The sequence below is a fragment of the Ipomoea nil genome, unplaced genomic scaffold, assembly GCF_001879475.1.
Source record: "Ipomoea nil cultivar Tokyo-kokei standard unplaced genomic scaffold, Asagao_1.1 scaffold1149, whole genome shotgun sequence".
NCBI lineage: Eukaryota > Viridiplantae > Streptophyta > Magnoliopsida > Solanales > Convolvulaceae > Ipomoea > Ipomoea nil.
This window is the reverse complement of record NW_017617577.1, coordinates 1,934,320-1,959,798: the sequence shown is the minus strand read 5'-3', so window position 1 is coordinate 1,959,798 and position 25,479 is coordinate 1,934,320. Positions and strand designations below refer to the sequence as shown.

General features: G+C 41.7%; 2 protein-coding genes across 2 annotated transcripts; one reads left to right on the top strand and one right to left on the bottom strand.

Moving 5' to 3' along the window:
• Window positions 1-3,242: 3,242 nt before the first annotated feature.
• On the top strand, window positions 3,243-4,349 carry LOC109183646. The gene has a single exon (XM_019333710.1). It carries the CDS (start codon window positions 3,243-3,245, stop codon window positions 4,347-4,349), a length of 1,107 nt encoding a protein of 368 aa, XP_019189255.1.
• A 232-nt stretch (window positions 4,350-4,581) lies between these two features.
• LOC109183645 lies at window positions 4,582-7,792 on the bottom strand. The gene is made up of 2 exons (XM_019333709.1): window positions 6,867-7,792; window positions 4,582-4,615 (listed from the first exon to the last, which is right to left on the bottom strand). The coding sequence occupies exons 1-2, from the start codon at window positions 7,790-7,792 to the stop codon at window positions 4,582-4,584; spliced, it is 960 nt and encodes a 319-aa protein (XP_019189254.1).
• Between the last annotated feature and the right edge of the window lie 17,687 nt (window positions 7,793-25,479).

The following is a 25,479-nucleotide window of genomic DNA, read 5'->3' as shown; positions in this document are numbered from 1 at the left end:
TTGGAAAATTTCATTTAATCAAATGAGTAAAGGATTGAAATTTCATCTAAAGCTTTGAATCAACCTTTCCATTGTCACAAGCCCAAGCAACAGAACACCAATAATTATATCTGAAGAGAATTGAAGTTAGTTTAAGAGTTGCATCCTATTACCATACATCACTTAAATACATCAATTTTGGTACCATTTTAACTTTTGTTGTTGCAATAAATATGCTAAGGTATTTAGATTTTGTAAATATCAGTAAGAAAAACAGCAAAAGAAAAGACCTAAATCAATAAGAAAAGACAGCAGAAGAAGAAGCAGTTCACTTGCATACTTAAGAGATTTCCACATCGGCAGAAAACAAAATGTGGTTCATAGCAACGAGTTATAAAAATGGGCCGAGTAATAATTGGTTCCATACTTACCTGGACAGGGTCAATAGGCGATCAATAAGGTCTATGCCCTAGATTGATGACTTTCATTGCACTTAGAAAGGGTGTCAATCTAAGGTCTACCTTAATGGTGGAGCCTAGGTCATAATTTGTAGCAGACGGGGCCTGCGTTCGCGTGGCCCTTATCCAATCTCATTTTAAATTTTTGGCTACGTTTTACAAAATTTGTTGTATTTGTGTCTAATTCTTATTCTTATCAGGTGGATTGTGTGGTGGTAGAACATATTTGGACTTGGCTTAAGATTTTTGGAATGTTTGTTTTTGTTAAAGTTTTTGAAAATTATATTATGTTTGTTTTTGTTAAAGTTCTTGAAAATTATATTCTTTGTTCATTTGTTAAGCATTTATTAGTGGTTGTTAACATTCACGCATATGTTTATTAACGTTTAAACACATGTACATATCATAACGTTTGAACACATGTACATATTGTACATATTCAATATGATAACGTTTGAACACATGTACATATTCATTATCATAATTTATTTGTGAATTAGAAATAGTCTTTTCATATTTTCTTCCTTTCGTCCTAATTAGCAAAGATTCTCAGGAACTAGCACTTGTGGATGAGAATTATCAAATGCATTTACTCTAGTAGGAGTAGAACGATAGGCAAATAAAAGTAACATTTTTAAAATGTAGAAGTGTCAAATAGGCCTATCTGTTACTTCGAAGTGCTCAATTCTCCCCATCATCTAAAATATAATGTAATTGGACACACTTACCTCTAAAACTGTTCGATTAGCTTTTTTCGCAGGTTACCTCCGGTGGAGTCTGACTTGGCCCGATCATGATTATGTGACAGTGATTACATGGCATTCAAATAACAAAATTAAAAAAAAAACATTTGGGCTTAATTAAATGAATGCCTTAATTCGAAACCCTATGGAGTCTTCACCTCTTCTGCCGTCGACGTCGGTGGCTGTCGTCTATGGAGTCATCACCTCCTCCGTCGACGCGGTGGCTGTTGTTTATAGAGTCTTCACCTCCATAGAGAAACAACGTTTTAGAGAGTGTCATGCGAAGCTCCGTCGATTAGGTTAGGGATTTGAGATTTTAGGGATTTTTTTTAAACTCGAATTGGTGTTGACCCCTGCTTTTGCCGTTTCCATCTACGCACCATGCCATCCACTCTCACCGGCCTACTCACTGGAGGCCCACCAGCTTGCAACGAGGAAGCAGGAGTCGAAAGTGCTTCCTCCACTGCCACCATATGAAGAGGTCTAATTCTCTCCCCCTCCACCGAGACCCGTCCACCGCCATTAGAAGCAACGAGACCAGCCTGTGGCAGAGAAGGCAGAACACCAAACTCTACCTCTTCCGCCACCAAAGACACAGCAGGTCCACTGTCGTACCCTTCGAAGCGAGACGACCAACCATAGTCGCAAAAGACGAATTTTGGATCGCGATGTGAGACTTCACAGGAGGTCGCTGATCTTGAGATTGAAGATTGCGATCACCTCGCTGATGAGTGACGAAGCTTTGAGAAGGTTGCAGAATGGCATCGCCGGGCTCTGATTGTCCATGCAAAGGCGCGTTCGTCGGTAAAGCTTTGAGCGACGCAATCGGAGTTCGATCGCGCGATGCCTCTGCTGACTTCCGATCGCCTAATTCGAGCGGCGCCGGTGAAGGCAAAAACGGAGCCGGTGGGTGATTATCTACGGGGAATGTTGCCAGTGTTGGCGTTGATTTCGGCATGTGCGGTTGACCCGCTGTTGATTTTGGTGGGTGTGTTGATGATGAACGCGTTGGTGGAGGTTGACTGGGATGATATGCGGCAGGCGGTGGTGGAGGTTGACTATGATGAAGGCACTGCCGACAACATTAAATTCCATGTCATTAGACATCATCATACACTTTTATTCTAATAAAATTACATGTCAGCAATGTGGATTGGCAACCCGGAGGTAACTTGCAAAAAAGCTAGTCGAACAATTTTAGGAGGTGTGTCCAATTAGATAATTAGGGGAATTGAGCACTTCAAAGTAGTAGATGAGCCTATTTGACCCTTCCGCCTTTTAAAATATGTATATATATATATATATATATATATATATATATATATATATATATATATATATATATATATATATATATATAAACTAAAGTGCTAAGTACTATACTATTATATTAAAAGTAAATAAAATAAAATATATTTAAATGAGTTTGTTCGTGAAAAATTTAAAAAAAAAACACTAAACAAGCATGTTCTTAAACGTTATTAAATGAACACTAAACGAGCTTGCTCATGAACATTATTAAACAAACACTAACGAGATTTTTCACAAGCTCTTAGAAAACGAGTCTACAAATATTTAGATTTTATTTGTTTATCAAATGAACTCTAAAATTTGTTCATTTATGTTCATTTACCTTAATAAACGAACGCTTAACAAACACAAACATGTTGTAATTGTGTTGTTTGTGCCCGTTGGCCTTTAGCTCCGAACCCGTGAATCGCAGAATTGGATCAATATAAAGATAAATGCAAATAGAATAAGAGACACGGAGAGTGTTAAGGATATCTGTGGCTGACATCTTTTGTATATGATTAGTTCTAGTTGCATTCATTTTATGTAGCATTGTTAGACTGGTTGTTACAATAACCTGCTAACTACATGCTATTTTCTCTCCCTTGTATGCTATTTAAAGCTGATTGTTTTACATCAATAATATCAGTTAAGTTCATAATCTATTATGGTATCAAGAGCCTAATTTCTCCTACGAAGTTTTTTTTCCTTCCCCTTCCAAATGGCTTCCGCTACTACAACCACAAATACAATAATCCAATTAAATGCCCCAATGCGCTTCCCAATTAAACTCACGGCTGTGAATTTCCCGGTGTGGCGGTGTCAAATTCATGCCACGCTTGTTGGGTTTAATCTCTTTGGTTATGTTGATGGTACAACCAAGCAACCAGCTAAATTCGCTGATCCTGCTCAAACTTCTGTCAACCCGGCCCATTTAGCTTGGTATCGACAAGACCAAGTTATTGTTAGTGCTCTACTTGGGAGCTGTACTGACACCATACAGCCCCTTATCTCCGCGGCTACGACAGCCCATGATGCGTGGCAACGTCTTGCTGCTAGTTACGCCAGTGCCTCACGAGGACGTATCATATCCCTCAAGGCCAAACTCACGAGGAATCGGCGAGGGTCTCAGTCCATCACCACTTATCTCAATGACATGCGAGCTATAACTGATGATTTAGCGTTGGCTCAGTGTCTCGTATCTGACGAAGATCTAACCTTCTATGTATTGACTCAGCTAGGCGAGGATTACAATTCCATCACATCGGCCATCCGCGTTCGTGAGAAGCCTCTTTCTTTTGGCGAGTTGGCAGATGTGCTGACTGACCATGAACGCCAACTGAAAAACGCAGATGCTTTGCGTCAGTCCTTTTTGACTACTGCTAATGTCACTCAACGCACCTCGTCACCCCTGCAGCGCAACCACCAGTCCAACACCAACCGGAGGGCCCGCAACAATAACAATCATTATGGCTCCAATCGGCAACAAGGGGAACACAATCGCTCCGGTATCGTCTGTAAGTTCTGTTATCTTACGGGTCATGAAACAAGGGTGTGTCACAAGCTAGCCCGGTTTCTAAAGGAGCATAATGTTCCTCCTTTGCAAACCTCTGTATCTTCTACAGCCAATTCGATGACTTGGGCTTCTCTTCCCTGGATGTTTGATAGTGGGGCGTCGCACCATGTGACACCAAGCCTTGCTCCTCTGCAGACTTTCGCCGAGTACAGTGGATCGGATGAAATACGGCTGGGTGACGGTAATTCCTTACAAATATCCCATATTGGCCAGTCTGTTATTCCCACTCCTTCTAATGTTCTCACTCTAGATAATGTCTTGCGTGTCCGACAGTTACACACTAATTTAGTTTCTATTTCCTAGTTATGCAAGACTAATCGTGTGTCTGTTGAATTATTTGATTCTCATATTCTGGTCAAGGAACTTCGAAAGGGGATTTCGCTGCTACAGGGGGCGAACATTAATGGTGTCTATTTTAGACCAGTTGCCTCTCACCCAACAGTTCATGCTACGCAGTTGGCTTGTTTGTCTCAATAGCACCAACAACTTGGCCACCCACCGAATAATGTGTTGCAACACTGTAATGTTCCAGTTTCTACGTCATCTCTGCAAAAATTTTATTGTTCCTCCTGCAATGTCCATAAAAGCCATAAACTGCCTTTTTTTCAAAAAATACACTTGTTAGCACTAAACCTTTGCAACATGTTTATACTGATGTGTGGGGACCTACTGAGAACTCTATTGATGAATTTCACTATTATGTAATTTTTGTGGACCACTTCTCAAAATACATTTGGCTGTACCCCATGAAACGTAAATCAGATGTGTTTACAATATTCCTTCAGTTCAAACAGCTAGTGGAAAAATATTTTAGCATGTCATTTATTTCTGTTTACTCGGATATCTCTTTTCATCATCTTGATTTTTCGAGATCTGTCTAGCAGTCAAAATTGACTCAAATAGACAACCGCTCTGATACCAATTGTTGGTCCCGATAGGGTGGTGAAAGTCTAGAGGGGGGTGAATAGACTTTCAAGCTTTTTCAAAATAAATAACTCTTTGGTAACTTCAACTCTAAGTAACAAGTAAATAGAGTAAGTTTAAAACTGCACAGCGGAATAATAGAATGTAAAGAGTTATGCCCAAACAATAATTTAAATGCGCATGTAAGAAGGGTACAGATGATATGTAAATGACAGAGATATCTTGAATATATAAAGAAGATGGTACACTCAATATATAATAACAATATTCAAGATTGTAAATAAATATCGTGTCACGTCGAACGTGTGACGAATATTACATGCAACACGTCAAACTAGCTTAGAATAATCCATATTTAAGCTTGAGAAGTTTGAGTCACATGTATATGTAAAAACACACTAAACCCGGATGAATAAGATTAACTGTGAATAGTAAACGGGTTAGTCGAATAAGATAGATAAATAGAGCAAATTATGTAAGTGCGGTATGTAAATGAGAGAGGCAATTTATAGTGGTTCGGAAGTGGCGTAATCTTCCTAGTCCACTTTTCTCCTTTCATGTCTAGGAGAAATTCACTATTTTCCACACACAGTTACAATAGTGAATAAGTGCTACACAGGCACTTCTTCCGGATGTCTTGCACACAGCTACACCCAACTCCGAGTGTCTCGCACACAGCTACACTCAACTTCGAGTATTTCGCACACAGCTATACTCAACGCCAACTAAGTATCTTGCACACAGCTACACTTAGCAACTACGAGTGTTTTGCACATAGCTACACTCACTAGAGTATTTTGCACACAGCTATACTCTTTTTACAATTACAAATACAAAGGTAATTATATCTCTCTCCTACTAGATTTGAGACTATTCAGACTAAGTCTCTAAGAATATTTGAGCACTTGCACTTTTCGAATTTTGCACTTGTTTATCCGTGTGTATGCACCTCTGCTCTATTTGTCTTCAAGTCTTCATGGCTTTTTATAGGAAATCAAATATATCCGTTGGAGTGGGATAATTTGATGTTTGAAATTTGAATCTTCATAGCCTAATATTGTTGACAATAGTAGATCTTCAATTTTGATTTCATTGTCAACTTGCCTGACAAAATAATATTTTATCTCAACTTGATTTTCAAGTTGTTTCTTAAAAATATTATTTTTATTGTCAATTTGAATATCCAACGAATCTTTGAAATAAATTCATCCGATAGAATTTATTTCTAGGATAAATTTTTATATTCATGTCTTCATAAATATTTTTCCGTTCTGATCAAATATCTTCAGGTAATTTTGGATTCTTGTGGTATGTGGGCTGATCCAAAATAAATTCCTTCGAATTTATTCATATTCTGAACATCTTGCTTCTTTGCCACATTGTGCTCCTTTGATACATTGTGCTCTGTAGCACACATTGTGCTTGTCCGCATCATGCTCTTTTGGTAACATTGTGCTCCTTTGAGGATCTATGAGCATGAATTTATCGACGGCTTCGTCTTTGCTCTTAAGAAAATACACATAGCAGTATCGTGTGCTATCGTTGATAAACGTGATAAAATATTTATTACCACGATGAGATTGTATTGATCTAAAATCACATAAATCGCTCTGAACCAACTCAAGTGGTTCTGTTTTCCTTTCAATTGATTTAAAATGAATTTTCGTTTGTTTTGCCTCAACACAAATCTCACATTTGTGTTTATCAACTTGAAATGCAGGAATATGGTCCAAGTTAATTAATCTACGAATAGAATTAAAATTAACATGACCTAGTCTACCGTGCCACAAACACGAAGACTCAAGTAAGTAGGCTAAATTAATAACGCACTTATTAATTGCAGTTATAGCATCGAGCTTAAAAAGCCCATCTAGTACATAACCCTTACCTATGTACATTCCCGATTTCGACAAAACAACTTTTTCTGACTCAAACTCTAATCGGAAGCCATTCTTGTTCAACAATGAACCAGAAACTAAGTTCTTTCGTAGCTCTGGTACGTACAAAACGTTGTCCAGAGTCAGCTCTTTCCCAGAGGTCATTTTGAGAACCACTTTGCACATGCCTTCCACAGTAGACTGAGCAGAGTTTCTCATCCATACCTTCCCACTATTAGTCGTCTCGAAGGTAGTAAACAACTCACGGTTGGAACACATATGTCGGGTCGCACCCGTATCAATGAACCATTCCATTTGGTTCGAACCAACCAGGTTTACCTCGGTCACCATTGCCGAGAGGATGATTTCGGATTCATTCTGATTGACCCTCACCACGTTAGATTCCGAATTGTAATTCTTCCTCATAAGTGCTTTACAATCAGTCCACTTGTGGCCCATAATGCCACAATTGAAGCATTTTCCGTAGAATTGCTTCTTGAAGTCCTTTATGCCCAAAGACAACAAATGGATATTAGATTCCACTTGAAAGGCTTCACTCACAATCATTCCTTCGTCAACTTGACTTCGGACGATCCCGGAATCGACCATCTTGTATTCAAGTAATCGGCTAATGACAAACATCTTTGCCTTAGCGTCATCACTTGTATACTTTAGGTCCAAAGATTCCCACAACGAGTCACACAAACCATTCAAAATATAGTTTAGGCATAGGAAAACCAAGTATTTCCAAATACGTACTATGCTAACCGTTTGAGCGTTAGACTCGTGTTCCTTTCCACTAGGAACCATCTCGGTCAAGAACCATGACATGCCGAGAATCATTATGTTGTACAACATTCTCAGTTGCCACCCTTCAAAATTCAACTTCATGAATTTCCATGGTCTTTCGGCCAATCCACAAGGTACCGCCCCATGTACCTTCATCGTAGAAATATACCCTTTGATTCCCCCACCGGTCTTGTAACACCCCAAATTTTATAACAAAATTTTCTTTAATTTTAATACTTTTTCTCAATTAAAAGTTTAATAATACTCTAGCGGAAGCATTAACTAACCAAAATAAAGGGTGTTACCGCCACACTTAGGCAACCAACAACCTAAGTGCTAAGGCTAAAATTACAACATCGAATAATATCTCAAGTGCCACTTAATACATAAAATTTCAAATTACTATACAACAATATTTTTCTCAAGAATATCAAATCTTCCATGCTGTCTATTCTTAATAGACTAAACTCGTTCTCAACTGGAATCCTTATTCATGTTCACCTGTAAAAATTATTTGACACAAAAAGATAGAGAATAGACAAAAATTAGCATAAGCTAAGTAAGTTCCATTTCATCCCGTAAAATAATAGGCTCGGATTTTATATAATTTTCAAATTAAAATACTTATATATTCTTATACTTTCGCAAACCATATATATATATATATATATATATATATATATATATATATATATACACACACACACACACACACACACGCACACACACACGTGTGTGTGTGTGTGTATATATATATATATATATATATATATATATATATATATATATATATATATATATATATATATATATATACTTTTGTACAATTAACATAGTAGAGACTTTTCAAGTATTACTTAGTAAATAATCATTTTCCAAAACCTTCCACGCCATTTTTTTCCAAAATATAACATATTTATCAAGGAGGAGTAGATACCAAGTGAAGAGTCTTTAAGCTCTCAACATAACCACCAAAAGGCATCTCATAAGCCAATCATCATGAAAATAATTTAGAATTCCAATGTATGTTCTACCGGCTCACTGTGGTTTCGATATCTGAGATAAATTTCAAATTTGTGAGTTCTCCCGGCTCACTCCGGTATAATAAAAATATTTTTGTGAGTTCTCCCGGCTCACTCCGGTAAAATGACCAAATTCCAGTCGGTAGGTTGTGAGTTTTCCGGCTCACACCTGCACCAAATATCACCCTCCTCCAAGATTAAAATATATATGTATATATATATACTTTCATGTCAAAATGTTTCTTTTCCAAACTTTAATAATATGAACGTGGAATAATAATAAGATTTCACCACATATATAAATCGTGTAATTTGTCAAAATAACACTTTTTGCAAATTGATCACATTTGATCATTTTTTTTATATATAAATATCAAAAATTCCAAGCCAAGCATTTACACAACACACGAGTTCGACACGTCGAAACCCATTCTCGATACTTCGAGAATCACCACTCACAACGTTACCATTTATCGATAAATGTACTTGTGTCACCATAATATTATAATCACATAATATCACACATAATTTGTGAAATCATATAACTTTAATTTATATAATATCATATCATAACCACATTCACACATTATAAAAACATATATATACTTTGGGGCAAATATAAAATTTTAGTGAACATGAAATCTTACCAAAATAATAATTCCTAGCAATTCCATAAACCGCCCAACCTCCAATTCCTTTCTTTCTTTCCTTCACTTTCTTCTTTCATTTCGTCTCTTTTCTTTCTTTTTCTTTTTCTTCCTTTTTCCCTTCTGCCGATTCACTTCGCTACATAACCCCCATCTTATAATACTAAAATAATTATCTTTCTTAATGTGTCCTGCTAATCAATCACTATAATAACTGTCCATCATCATAATATTCTTTTAATCATTCATTATATTACTTTGTAACTGCTAATCATTATATTTCACCACATATATAAATGGTGTAATTTGTCAAAATAACACTTTTTGCAAATTGATCACATTTGATCATTTTTTTTATATATAAATATCAAAAATTCCAAGCCAAGCATTTACACAATAATATAATGAATGATTAAAAGAATATTATGATGATGGACAGTTATTATAGTGATTGATTAGCAGGACACATTGTTATAATAATAATAATAATATTATTATTATTAGTAATTAAACCAAGTCAAAGAATTTAATAAAAACAAACATGGGTGAGTCATGTATGTTAATGTAGAACATACCTAGATTATAGGAGTAGTACATGGAGCATTAACTTCCTATTTATTAGCTTTCTCTTAGTATAAATATGTGGTGTATTTTCATTTGTTAAATCATCCTAGTGAATAAACATTATTCATTCTAATCTTCCTCTCTCTCTCTCTCTCTCTCTCTCTCTCTCTCTCTCTCTCTCTCTCTCTCTCTCTCTCTCTCTCTCTCTCTCTCTCTCTTCCTATTTATATATTATTATATATAAATACATAGATATATTATATATAATATATATATTATATTTAATATATCTTACATTTGGTATCAAAGCCAGTCAATTCAACCTTTCAACCCCGAAATATTTCCCGTAGTGAAATATGGCAACAAGTTTCAATATTGTATGGTCGGGTCCCAAATTGGACGGTAAACTCGATTACAATTATTGGCAAATTATGATGTCCACACATTTGCAAGCTCAAAATCTTTGGAGCTTTGTTGATCCCGGTCTACCCGAAGGAGCTGATGCAGCCGCTATACGGCGAGATAAATTGGCCTTGGGTCAGATTCACCAAGGTGTTCATTATTCCATTTTTAGGCAATTAGCTCGTGCTCAAACAGCAAAACAAGCTTGGGACATCTTAAAGGTGTCACACAAAGGAGTCGATCGGGCGCAGAAGTCTAAGTTGCAGTCATTGAGAAGGTTGTACGATAATTGTGAGATGACCTCTACAGAAACAGTAGATATGTATTTCACTCGTCTTATTGATATGGTGAATAAGATGAGGTTATACGGAGATACAATTGAAGATGGTGCAGTGGTTGAAAAAGTTCTTCGAACTATGCCGATGAAGTATGACCATGTGGTGGCTTCGATCACAGAGTCACACAAAACTGAGCTCTTATCAATTGTAGAGCTGAAAGGTATGGTAGAAAGTCATATTGACAGGATTGCGTCAAAATCGGAACCACTAGCAGAAGAAGCTTTGAAGAGCCAAGTCACCCTTAATGTGACTGACACTAATCAAAGAGGTGGAGGATCTGGTAGAGGTCGTGGAAGAGGAAGAGGAGGTTCTAGTGGAAGAGGTCGTGGTAACTCCAACCAAGGAAGAGGTGGAGGTAATACCAAACAAGGTAAATTTCCATTTCATTGCTACAATTGTGGCAAGTATGGGCACAAGATTGCAGATTGTTGGTATAATGAGGACAACAATCTTGGAAATCAAGCAAACATTGTTGAAAACACTGCTGAAAAGTCTGGTGAGAGTTCTGAAACTTTACTTTTAGCTAGCGATAGTTTTTCTGCAGATAAGAACATATGGTTCTTGGATACTGGGTGTAGTAACCACATGTGTGGGAAGAAAGAATTGTTTTCTGAACTGGATGAATCAGTCCGGTCTGAAGTGACATTTGGCAACAAGTCAAAAGTGCCAATTTTGGGAAAAGGTAAAATCTCTATTCAGTTGAAGGATCGTACTCAAAATTTTATATCCGATGTGTTCTATGTTCCTGAACTAGACCAAAATTTGTTGAGTATGGGTCAGCTATCAGAAAAAGGATATAAGATACATATTGCTCAGGAGTGTTGTACCATTGAAGATGCTAAAGGAGTTTTGATTGCAAAGGTAAATATGTCCCAAAATCGACTATTTCCTTTGAAAATTAAGAATACTCTCCTTGATTGCTTTAATTCTAAAGTTTGTGATGATAATTGGTTATGGCATATGCGGTTTGGGCATTTCCATTTCTCTGGGTTAAACTATCTTGCGAGAAAGGAACTTGTTTCTGATTTACCTGTTGTGAATGTCCCTGATCGTATATGTGAGATTTGTGTGATTGGGAAGAAGCATAGAGATCCCTTCCCTGTGGGCAAGTCAAGGAGAGCTACAAAACAGTTGGAGATTGTTCACTCAGACCTGTGTTCGTTGGAGGTTACCTCACATGGAGGTTGTAAGTACTTTATTACTTTCATTGATGATTTCAGTAGGAAAACATGGGTTTACTTTCTGAAGCAAAAGTCTGAAGCATGTGATGTTTTCAAACAATTTAAGACTTTTGTTGAAAAGCAAAGTGGTTATGAGATTAAAATCTTGAGAACTGATAGAGGTACAGAATATATTTCCTGTGATGATTTTCTGAAAGAAAAGGGTATTCAGCACCAAATGGCAGCTAGATACACTCCACAACAAAACGGAGTGGCTGAGAGGAAGAATAGGTCTATCATGGATATGGTAAGGTGCATGTTGAAATCCAAGAACCTGCCTAAGCCTTTTTGGGCAGAAGCTGTTGCTTGTGCTGTCTATGTGTTGAATAGGTGTCCAACTAAAAGTGTCAGTGATAAGACACCCGAAGAAGCATAGAGTGGGAGAAAACCCTCTATCAAATATCTCAAGGTTTTTGGATGTTTGGCATATGCACATGTGCCAGATCCATTGAGAAAGAAGTTGGATGATAAAGGTGAGAAATGCATATTCATTGGTTATAGTGACGCTTCAAAGGCTTATAAACTATACAATCCTGAAACTAAGAAGGTTGTTATAAGTCGTGATGTCACTTTTGATGAATATGGTGCCTGGGATTGGTTAGCTAAAGATGAAAGTTCAGTTATTCCTGTTGTTGAAAATATTGTTGATGAGCAACCGATTCCAGATCATGTCCAGTCTCCTTCACAGCCAGAGTTCGACGATCTCAGCGCGAGCGCCACTTACCAGCTCGCTTGCAAGATTATGTTTTGGATCATGATAATGACCTGTTTGATGAAGAGATTATTCAATTTGCTCTCTTTGCAGATTGTGATCCTTTAACTTTTGAGGAGGCTGCTACAAAAACTCATTGGCTTAAGGCGATGGATGAGGAGATACGTGTCATTGAAAAGAATGGTACCTGGGAGTTCACGGATTTACCTCCTGGGAAGAAGCCAATTGGAGTAAAGTGGGTTTACAGAACGAAATACAAGTCAGTATATCCAACTTGAAGATAGAGACATTTCTTAAATTGAAGAAGGAGATATTGGGATGACCAATACATCCAACTTGGTTTAAAGGAGGCAATGTTATAATAATAATAATAATAATAATAATAATATTATTATTATTATTATTAGTAATTAAACCAAGTCAAAGAATTTAATAAAAACAAACATGGGTGAGTCATGTATGTTAATGTAGAACATACCTAGATTATAGGAGTAGTACATGGAGCATTAGCTTCCTATTTATTAGCTTTCTCTTAGTATAAATATCTGGTGTATTTTCATTTGTTAAATCATCCCAGTGAATAAACATTATTCATTCTAATCTTCCTCTCTCTCTCTTCCTATTTATATATTATTATATATAAATACATAGATATATTATATATAATATATATATTATATTTATTTTTTTTTTTTTGGATCAGAAAGGAGGGGGAAACCCAACGCAGCTAAGAGCAGCAGCTCATTGTCTACATACACGTCTGGTCGATGCAGCTCCTACCCTATCGAGGGCAAGCAACTCCTCCGTTTCCAGAGGAGGTGTTTCAAGAAGTATATGGTCCTCCTGCTGAGAAAAAGCCATGTCCGCTAATTTATCCGCCAGGCGATTTTGTTCTCTGTAAATGTGAACAAAGCGCAAATCTGGAAAATCTTCTGCTTCCCTAATGCAAAGCCTCGCGATATTGTTTAAAAGATGTCCATCACCGTCGCCCTGTCGCAAGGCCTCTACCAAAGGTTTCGAATCACACTCGAGAACAAGGGGCCGTACACCATAATCTTTGACCATCCGTAAGCCCTGCAGAACACCCCAAGCTTTCGCTACGTCTGTCGTACACCTGCCAATTTTGTAGCCAAAACCTCGGAGCCAGGTCCCGTTGCTATCCCTGAGGACACCCCCACAAGTCGCTTGGCCATCATTCCTTCTGCTGCCATCCACGTTTAATTTCAAGCTACCCTCCACCGGTCTCGTCCAAGCCAAATTAGCCTCGATGTCCCGATTGTACCTTTGTAACGACCGGCTTTTGTCTAGGAAAGCGCTCGCAATTTCCCCATCGCAACGTCGCAGCCAGTCCAGCTTGTGATCTAAAGGCACGTTAGTGCCATTAAAAGTTCCCTCATTCCGCCACCTCCACAGCCACCACATTCTGGTCGCGAACCGCTCAGGCCAACCCTCCACAAATCCGTCCTTCATATTACCGTGCAGATTTGTTTTGAGCCAGGCTTCCCAGTCGAGGTTTTGCAATCTCTCTGTCGCGTGCCTGTGTAGGGCATGCCCCCAAATATGCGACGCCGCAACACACCTACGGAACAGATGGTCCATATCCCCCCGCTTACCTGCACAAAGAAAACACATTTCATTAGAAGTCAGGTGTCTCCTTGTGCGCTCATAATTCGTCATGATTTTCTGGTGTTTAGCAAGCCAGAGAAACATCGAGATTTTGGCCGGCACTTTCAGCTTCCAAATCCGAGTCCAGTCCTTGTCCACCTCCCTCGCTATGGGCGCAATCGCCAGGCTATATGCTGATCTCACTGTAAACCGTCCTTGTGTGTCCGGGCCCCAGCCCCACTCATCATCGACGTTTGGCTCTGCTAGGCAAAACCCGGCGAGGCGCTCTAGATCGTCACTTGGAAGGTGTTGTTGCAATACCTCCCATTTCCATCCTCTGGCTCGATCCAAATATTCATCCACCTTTGCGTAGAACTCGGAGAGCCCCAAAGATCCACTCAGCTTCTCGTACAGCGGTTTTGGGGTAAGCCATGCATCCAGCCAAAAACAAGTCGTCCTCCCATTCCGAACCACACGCATGAGTCCGGATTCCAGAATACCTGTAGCAGCCACAATTCCTTTCCAAGCATTTGAAGTGCTTCGTCTACCTGACCCAAATCGGATCGAGTCTGGTTCTTGCTTGTACTTACTAGTTAAAGTTCGTGTCCACAAAGCGTCTAGTTCTGTTTTAATCCTCCAACACAGCTTCGTCATGCACGCATTGTTCATGGCATGCATGTTTCTTAAACCCAGTCCTCCACGTGCCTTCTCTGTAGTGAGCACCTCCCAATTTACCAGGCTCATTTTTTTCTCCCCTGTTTGGTCGTTTTGCCCCCAAATGAAACGCCTAGTCCGTTTCTCAATCTCATTGCAGATGCCCTTAGGAAGATAGGCCGTTTGCATTGTATATATTGGAATGGCATTAAGAACTGATTTTGCCAAGGTGACTCTCCCCGCTAAGGATAGAGTTTTGGCTTTCCATCCCTCTAGACGGGCTGAAATCCTATCCAAAAGCCCCGAATATGTATTGCACGTAACCCTTCCATGCAGTGATGGTACGCCCAAATATCTCCCCAAATCCTTCGTCTCTGCAATGTTCAATTTCGTGGCCAAATCTTGCGCACGATCGGATGGAGTATTCTTCGAAAAAAATACTTGAGACTTGCTCAGACTGATTTTCTGTCCGGAGGCTTCGCAGAAGGAACGTAGGCATTCCTGTACCACCTCCACTTGCTCGCAAGACGCCTCGGTAAAAAGCACCATATCATCTGCAAAACAAAGGTGAGATAAAATAGGCCCGGATGGGGCCAGCTTGATGCCTTTCCAAGCCCTATCTTCCACCTTTGACACAATAAGTTGGCTCAACCGTTCCATGCATAAGACAAAGATGGCTGGGGATATGGCGTCACCTTGGCGGATTCCCCGCTTTGGTCTGAACTACTCCAGTCTCTCGCCATTCAAAATAATCGACAACCTGGAAGAAGAAATACAAGTCATTATAATATTTACCCAAAAATCCTCAAAACCTACTTGAAACAACGTGTCCCGTATAAAAGCCCAGGAGAGCCGATCATAGGCTTTCTCCAGGTCCAACTTGATCGCCATGTAGTTTGTTTTCCCCCGCGACTCACGCATTGTGTGCATCACCTCTTGGTATACAATAACATTGTCCGATATTTGTCGTCCCGGGACAAAGGAGCTTTGATACGGCCCCACAACTTTGGGTAGAACTTGCTTTAACCTGTTCGTGATTGTCTTTGTCAAAATTTTATAGCTCACGTTGCATAGGCTGATCGGCCTGAATTGCTTAATCGATTCCGGGGCCAGAACCTTCGGGATCAGGGCAACTAGGGTATCGTTAATCCCTTCCGGAAGCTGACCAGTCTGAATCGCGTCCTTGACCAACTGAAAAATGCTGTCCCCCGTAATGTCCCACATATGTTGATAAAACCCTGCTGGGATGCCGTCCGGGCCCGGCGCCTTAAACGGTTTCATGTCAAAGATCGCCGCTTGAACATCCTCCTTGGTCACTGCCCTGTTAAACACCCTCCAGTCTATGCTGCGAATGCGGGGAAAATTTGCGCCTAAATTCAGATCAAGCACCCCCTCTTCAGACCCAGCAAACAAATTGTAGTAAAACGACCTAACATGGTCCTGCAACTCGTCACCGTCCTGCATCCACCTCCCAGTGTCGTCCTTAAGCCCCAGGGCCTTCGTTCGCGACTTCTTCACGGTGGCGACCGCGTGGTAAAACTTGGTATTTTTGTCTCCTGATCTGATCCAATCTTCTCTGGATCGCTGGAACCACAGCAGTTCCTCCTGATAAAGCGTGTCCTCCAACTGAGATTGTAGCCTTTTCTCTAGTCTATAAAGACCCCTATGGGCCCCACGTGTTGTGGCCCTTTGAATGCCACCTAACCTGGCCAAGAGGTTGCGTTTGCGAATGTGGACATTTCCAAACACTTCTTTATTCCAGTTCGTCAAGCCTTCCGTGACCCGTTGGATATTATCCGCCAGGCTAGTGTCGGAATTCCACGTCCTGCTTACCACCTCAGGCAGATCGCGATGCGTGGTCCATGCTGCCTGAAAAAGAAAAGGACTAACGTTATTAGGGCGTTGCCGTCCTTGCAGACGAATTAAAAGCGGCGCGTGGTCCGAGGCTACACGTGGCAAGTGCTCCACCATTTCTTGGATGCATCGCTGTAGACCTCGAATTCTTCCGTTCCGGAGGGGATGGCTAGCACGGGCGCCGTGGTCAACTTGTCCTTTAATTCTTGGAAGGCTGAGATGCAGTCGTTGTCCCATCGGAAGGGGGTTTCCTTTTTCATGAGCTTAATGAGGGGTTGGGCTATCTTGGTGAAGTCGGGTACAAACCTCCTGTAGTAACCGGCCAGGCCTAAGAAGCTTCGGACCTCCGAGAGTGAGCTTGGCGTGGTCCATTCTTTAACGGCGCGAATCTTAGCGGGGTCCACCCTGATCCCTTCTTTGGTTATTACGTGGCCCAAGAAGGCTACGCTGTCCTGCCAGAATTCGCACTTGGAGAATTTAGCGTAAAGTTGGTTTTCTCTGAGGGTTTGTAGTGATATACGAAGGTGCTTCTCGTGCTCTTCTTTATTTCGGGAGTAGACTAGGATGTCGTCGATGAATACAATGACGAAGTCATCCAGGTGAGGTCGGAATACTCGATTCATGAGGTCCATGAATATGGCGGGTGCATTAGTGAGGCCGAAGGGCATTACGGTAAACTCGTAGTGGCCGTAACGTGTTCGAAAGGCCGTTTTCTGGATGTCCGGTTTGGCCACTTGGATTTAATGATATCCGGATCTTAGGTCGATCTTCGAGAATACCCCTGCCCCCTTAAGTTGGTCGAATAAGTCATCTATCCGGGGAAGGGGGTACCTATTCTTTATTGTAACTTGGTTGAGTTCCCTGTAGTCGATGCATAGGCGCATGCTCCCATCCTTTTTCTTAACGAATAGTACCGGTGCTCCCCATGGGGAGGTGCTGGGTCGGATATAACCCTTATCTAGTAGTTCCTGGAGTTGCGTTTTCAGTTCTTTCATTTCCTTTGGTGCTAGTCTGTAGGGTGGTTTAGAAATCGGTGCGGCGCCCGGTGTGAGGTCTATGGTGAACTCGACTTCTCTGGCCGGGGGTGCGCCGGGAATTTCGTCCGGAAAGACGTCGGTGAACTCGTTTACCACTGGGACGTCTCGTGGTTCGAGTATTTTGGCGTTGAGGTCTTCGACTGAGCATAAGAAGGCCTCGTTTCCTTGGCCCAGATACTTCTTAATTTTCATCATGTTTACAAGCTTGATCCCCGGATCCTGGCGGATACTGCGGTATGACACCCTCTTTCCGTTTGGTCCTCGTAGGACCACTTTCTGCTCTCGGCACAAGATTTGCGCTTGGAATTTCCCTAGCCAGTCCATGCCCAAGATTACTTGCATCCCATCCAGTTGGAACTGGATTAGGTTGCTGGGAAATTCCACCCCTTGAATGGTGATTATCACATGTTCGTACATGCGATCACATTTTATGATCTCGCCTGAGGCCACCTTGACTTGGAGCCGGACCTTGGTGCTGGCGTTATGGTCGAGCTAGGCGGCGAATTCGGTTGCTATAAATGAGTTGGTAGCCCCCGAGTCAAATAGTATGGTGGCCGGGGTGGCGTGCACTAGGAAAGTTCCGGAGACTATGTTGCTATCTCCGACCCTGGCCTTGCTTAGGGTGAGGATCCTCCCCCGGGCAGTCGGCGTGATGGCCCGGCCCAGTGGGGTGGTTTTGGGGTTTTTAGGCTCTTTGGTGGGAATTGGGCGACTTCTTTCGGGCTTCCTTTTATACCCCAGTTGTGTCCCTTGGGGCGGGTTCGTTACCTGTTGTAGTTGACACGCCTTGGTGTAGGCTTTTCCGAGGGTCTTTGGTTCTTGGGCGGCCAAGGCCCTCTGGTGTTCGGGGTTAAGGCCTGCTAAGAATCTCCTGACTTTGATCCCCTCGGTGGATACTAGCTCGGGGGCGAGGCGAGCCAGTTGGCAGAATCGTTGGTAGTATTCTGAGACTAGGGCTGCCCCTTGTCTTAGATGGAGGAATTCCTCGCGTGTGGCGGCTTTCAGGTGGTTGGGGTAGAACCGTTCTCGTAACCGTGTTTTTAGGCCTTCCCAGTCGAATCTGGGGTCGTGTTCGTACGTGGGTCCCTCACGGGCCCACCAGATGTCGGCCTCGTGTCTGAAGTAGAAGGAGGCTATCCCGACTTGGCGGTGTTCGGGGCATTGGGTTTCCCTGAATACCCTGTCGAAGGTCTCAATCCATTCCTCGAGGATCGTGGGGTCTCCGTCTCCCGAGAAGGTGGGCGGTTGGTGTGCCGAGACTTGGTGGTGGATTTCCAAGTTCTCGTTCGTTGGTAGGGGCTGGGGAATGACAGTGCTTAGTGCCTGGGCGATTTGGGCCAGGCGTTGTAGATTCTGAGTCAGGAGTTCCTGAGTAGGGCGTCTCGGTGTTCCTGTCTGTTTCTTCTTGGGTGCCATCCTGGTGGATAAAGGTTGATATTATTTTGTGTTTTCACCCTGATGTAATAAGCGGAGAAGAGTTTCTTAATATTAGAGAGGGGTGAAGTGAGGGGAGGTGATGTGTAGGTTTCTCCATCTCACCGCGCGTCCTAAGATTCCTGAGGCCTATGTTCTTAAGCATCTAGAGTTCAAGCCTAATGTCCTAAAGTCCGGTCCTACGAGTCTTTTCCTAGGGTCAAACTTAGGCTCTGATACCAACTGTAACACCCCAGATTTTCAAGACCTTTTAAACTTATAATAAAGGTAGAATCTCATTAAATCCCAAGAAATAAATACAAGCGTATGGGGTGCTATGCCACACCTGGGCTAGAGAACCCAAGTGCACAGGCTAACTAACTAATATCCTCAAAGCGTAATTACGTAACCGTGGCACGCAGGCCAAAAAGGAAAACTATCTACTTCTATATTCCAAGTTCTAGCGCGCTCCAGTGACTTAATCTTCTGTGCCTGAAAGCCAAATATATCTGTTCAGCGAGAGATGCTGTAACCCACTCCAACGCGTTGAAATACAATACATATAGAGATATATATAGATATACGAAAACCATTTTGAGCATGAAGATATATCCTACGAACTCTAGCTTTAAAACCGGGAATGACTCGACAGATAAGGCCAGACACAAGCACAGTTATAACGAGCATATGCAGTTCACAACAGATAAGGCAGATAAGGCAAAGCATAAACAATGATCATAACCCAACATGAACAATCCCCAATATAAATCCCATAGTCACATCCCCCAAGACACTCGTAATCACAACTCGTCCAGGTCACAACACATAACACACTTTGTTGGCGCCACAGGACCAATCGCATGCCCATACATGAGGGTCAGCGCATATAGCTCTGACACGGCCCCGCAGCACCCTGCCCCGTATCGCAACACGGAGGGGTCGATCGCAACCGACCGATGAACCGCAGCTCATCATAGTGTTTGATCACAACCAAACAGTGGACCGCAGCCCAAGAGAATGTCATCTGACCGCAGCCAGGAAAAAGGACGAACCGCAGCTCGTATAGAAACGTTTGATCGCAACCAAACGGTGGACCGTAGCCCAAGAGTATCAATCTGACCGCAGCTCAGGATAACCAATCCGATCGCAACCGAATTGGGGTAACACACACATAACACATAGCAAGCACATGCAACCCACATTACACATTAGGAAGGGGGAGATAACGTATAACAAAACCTATGCGTGATCCATCACTTACTAAGAATAGTCCTAAGGGGTTCATACTTCTTCCACCTAGGTCAACGGGATACCAATTCAACTAGCATGCAATATAATAGACCCATAAACCTACGAACGGTACCCGAAACATCAAACTAGACATAGGCACGATAAACGGAGTCCGTTGGGACACCACGGGGAACGGGGAACATCAAACGGGGAAGCCGGGATCCCAAGTTGGGGGAATTTCCAGCGGGTAGCCGGTGGGTGGGGGGCCACCCGCCGGCTGCCCGCCGGACTCACTGTTCCGGGCAGCGGGTCGCCGGTGGGTGGCTGCCCGCCCGCCGGCTGCCCGCTGCCAGATATACTATTTCCGGCCGTGGGTAGGTGGCGGGTCCCCACCCCCCCACCTACCCCCCACTGACTCTTATCACATAATTTCGCCCCGGGAACCGTTGTGGAACCCGAAACCATACTTAGACACTTTACAACGCAATTAACGACAACATGTAGACAATTAACGGATCAAATACGAGAAACGAACGGCACATAACCTATCATGCTTTTCTAAACATAATCAACACCCAAACATGCGATTTCCCCACCCGATAAACCAAGAATAATATCATATGATACAACCTAGGGTTCTAATCACTTTTATATCAACAAGAATACGGTTCGTCTTCTAATTACAAGATTCGGTAAGAATAACGCATAAGCATCAAGAGCATCACACAATTATCAAGAACAACACATAATCATCAAGAACTCTATATAATCATCAAGAATTCCATAATCATCAAGAATCTCCCAATATCAAGATCATCAAGATCTCCCATGGGATCATCACATCAATTACCAATAATAATCATCATGACTCGCCAATATACAATAATATGGGGAAACCCTAAGGGGGAATTATAACTATGAAAATAGGTTTTGTTGAGACATGGGTTACCTCTTAGCCTTAATTAATTCCTTGGCTACGAAGGATCTTTCTTTAAGCTTCCTTGTTTTCTTGATTTCTTCTAAGGGGATTCTTGGAGCTCTTTTGAGGTGGTGGGGCGTTATTCTTGTGGGAGGAGTTCTAGGTGCTTCCTAAGTTCCCTATTTATAGATCTAGGGATCTTATTTAGGGTCTAATCCTATTGGGATTAGGGGTTGGGTTTATATAGGAGGGCCCATGGGCTACGGTGGGCCTTTTTCCCTAATTAATCATTATAATTTATTCTTTCTCTTGGGCTATTAATTAATTAATTAATTGGTTTTAGGACTCGTAACACGGGGTGTTACACTCGTCTTGAATCCAATTAACAAAATCTGAGCTCCGCTGGGCCGAGAAGGAGACATAATTCATCGTTTCCTCCCTCGAGGTTACTGAATTGAAATCCCCAGCCACCATCCACGGGCCCTGCGGGCCCCGTTTTGACTGGGACAAATCTCTCCACAGCCTTCATCTCAGGTGGTGGGCCGGGCTCCCATACACTGGCGCAAACATCCAGGGCGGTTTCCCGCTTTGCCTAACCTGAAATAGAATAAACTGGGGGTGAGTAAACAGGATATCTAGGTGCACCGGTTCCTTCCAGAGGACCCAAATGCCCCCACTGAAGCCCACCGCCTCCACGCGGACCCAATCCGAAAACCCGAGATTGGAACAAATCTTGTTCGCCTGAATCCCCGAGACTTTTGGTTCAAAGAGTCCCAAGATAGTCGGCTTGTAAACCTGCAGCATGAGATTAAGGGCACGGTGGACCGCCCGTCCACTCGCCCCTTGACAATTCCATAGCATAAGATCCATAAAAGATTAAAAAAAATAAGGAAACAAACAAGCTTAAAACAAAAAGCAGACCACACCAGAAAAACCAAAAAAACGAAAAGCCTTACTCAACGGCCATTGCCGGCCAGCTCCCCGTCAAGAGATGCTCGAATTTCCCCTAACTCCATCACCGCGTCACCTTCGTTGTCGAACCGTTCTGGGGGGTCCGTATGGTGCTCCTTTGTGTGCTGCCAGACCGGTGACGGGAGGTCACCCATCTCGCTTCCGGCCAGAACTCGTGATGAGTGTATAACAAGACCCCCCTGCTTTCCACGAACGACAGTGTGTTCATCTTCTTCCGCCGCTCTTCTATAGCCCCCTTCGACCCCTCGGCGAGACGCCACTGCTCCTTCCCCAATTCGTACCGGAGATCTGTTCAAAGAAATTGGTTCGTTTTGTATTTGTTTCTCCACCGCTATAACATTTGGGCGCCTTGTGCCCGTGATCCCAGCTCCCTCGGCGCGTTTCGCTCTTGGCGATACTGCCCCACCATGCGTTTGCACGGTCTCGCGGTCCGTTCCACCATTCCCAGCCACCGCCTCCACCTCTTGGACTTCCTCATCATCCTCACCGTCTGCCAATGGCGCAAACCTGGACGCCGGAACCTGAGCATTTCTCCCCTCTGTAGATCCCAGCTTACGCTCCTGGGGCACACGGGTTGGCTTCCCCATCTGTTTGCCTCCAGGTCTGCCCTTCCTCCCTGGCGCTATCATCCATTGTCCAAATGGCTCGGCACCAACAGCGATCCCGCGTGGCATTTCAGGGACCTTAGCCGCCACCTCGTTCTGCTGTGCTTGGTCTTGAGAGGCCTCAGGCCTCACTTTCTTTGGACATGCATCAAGGGAGTGCCCGTAAATTCCACAAGAAAAACATATCAGATGTATACCTTCGTAGGCCACCGAACGCACTCGATCCTTGTATTTAAACTTGGATATCAATGGCTTTGAAATGTCAACCTCTACACATATGCGCGCGAACATCCCTCGTGACACCAGACTTGTGGCATGATCAACGCGTATTGTCCTCCCTACCTTGTTCCCAAGCTTCCTGAGAAAGATCAAGCTATAGTACTCAGCAGGTAAACAAGGGATTCTTACCCAAACTAGCACCTTCTCTGTAACATCCGAGAAGGGATCGAAGTCCGGCACCCATGGTTTGACTAGCAAATAATGATCCATGACCATCCAAGGGCCCTCGAACATGGCATGCTCCAGATCCTCAACCGCGCCAAACCTGACGATGAAGTATCCATTATCGATCGCAATTAGATCCATCTTCCCCTTTGGTTTCCACATGGAATTGAGCCGGCGTAGAAGATATGCGTAACTGATCGACCTTCCCATTACTTTGACGATGATCGCCTTCCGCCATGGTGCCCTGATCTGCTCTATCTCCGCTCTTGACAGTCGGATCGTAGGACAAAGTGGATCTTCATCCTCTTCATCTGAGATGTCGTCCTGGTCATCATCATCACTGGACTCGTCGCACCACTCTTCCTGGCTCACATGCATGTCCGCTTGGCCCCTTACTGTCTGCGCATATGTCCGTCTCGCCGTCTCAGAAACCTGCGGAACAAAGGTGTTAGAAATATGAATCGGTTCTCCAGAATCTTGCGTTACCTGCATGGCCATCGGCATCACAAAAGCCCTCAGCTCCTCCATCGGAGTCTCAGGGACAGTAGCACCATCCGTAGTAAGATCCGTCGTAAGGTCTGGAGGTAAGCCTGATACACTGCCATCGATCATCTTAGCCTTCTTCGTGCTACGTCGGAGCAAATTGTCGTCCTCTTCTGACCGTTGGCCAGAGAGCATCTCAACGTTCAAATCCATCCAATCTAAACATTATTCATTCTAATCTTCCTCTCTCTCTCTTCCTATTTATATATTATTATATATAAATACATAGATATATTATATATAATATATATATTATATTTAATATATCTTACACACATTAAGAAAGATAATTATTTTAGTATTATAAGATGGGGGTTATGTAGCGAAGTGAATCGGCAGAAGGGAAAAAGAAAGAAAAAGAAAAAGAAAGAAAAGAGACGAAATGAAAGAAGAAAGTGAAGGAGAGAAAGAAAGGAATTGGAGGTTGGGCGGTTTATGGAATTGCTAGGAATTATTATTTTGGTAAGATTTCATGTTCACTAAAATTTTATATTTGCCCCAAAGTATATATATGTTTTTATAATGTGTGAATGTGGTTATGATATGATATTATATAATGTGTGAACTCACAAAAATATTTTTATTATACCGGAGTGAGTCGGGAGAACTCACAAATTTGAAATTTATCTCAGATATGGAAACCAGAGTGAGCCGGTAGAACTCACATTGGAATTCTAAATTATTTTCATGATGATTGGCTTATGAGATGCCTTTTGGTGGTTATGTTGAGAGCTTAAAGACTCTTCACTTGGTATCTACTCCTCCTTGATAAATATGTTATATTTTGGAAAAAATGGCATGGAAGGTTTTGGAAAATGATTATTTACTAAGTAATACTTGGAAAGTCTCTACTATGTTAATTGTACAAAAGTATATATATATATATATATATATATATATATATATATATATATATATATATATATATATATATATATATATATATATATGTATATATATATGTATATATATATATATATATATATATATATATGTATATATATATATATATATATATATATATATGTATATATATATATATATATATATATATATATATATATATATGTGTGTGTGTGTGTGTGTGTGTGTGTGGGGTGGGGTTTGCGAAAGTATAAGAATATATAAGTATTTTAATTTGAAAATTATATAAAATCCGAGCCTATTATTTTACGGGGTGAAATGGAACTTACTTAGCTTATGCTAATTTTTGTCTATTCTCTATCTTTTTGTGACAAATAATTTTTACAGGTGAACATGAATAAGGATTCCAGTTGAGAACGAGTTTAGTCTATTAAGAATAGACAGCATGGAAGATTTGATATTCTTGAGAAAAATATTGTTGTATAGTAATTTGAAATTTTATGTATTAAGTGGCACTTGAGATATTATTCGATGTTGTAATTTTAGCCTTAGCACTTAGGTTGTTGGTTGCCTAAGTGTGGCGGTAACACCCTTTATTTTGGTTAGTTAATGCTTCCGCTAGAGTATTATTAAACTTTTAATTGAGAAAAAGTATTAAAATTAAAGAAAATTTTGTTATAAAATTTAGGGTGTTACAGGTCTCCGAACCAAAGTTCACCCGGGTTTCGGAATGTGCAACAACATTGCCGATCCGACCATTTGAATGTGCACCACGAGCAACATTCACGGTTCCAACAC

Coding starts and splice junctions, on each gene's coding strand:
- LOC109183646 (XM_019333710.1), top strand. CDS start 3,243: ATGCGCTTCCCAATTAAACTCACGGCTGTGAATTTCCCGGTGTGGCGG.
- LOC109183645 (XM_019333709.1), bottom strand. CDS start 7,792: ATGAAGGTACATGGGGCGGTACCTTGTGGATTGGCCGAAAGACCATGG. Junction 4,616..6,866: donor GTTTTGTCGAAATCGGGAAT/GTACATAGGTAA, acceptor TGGACATTGCAG/GAGGAACAATAAAATTTTTG.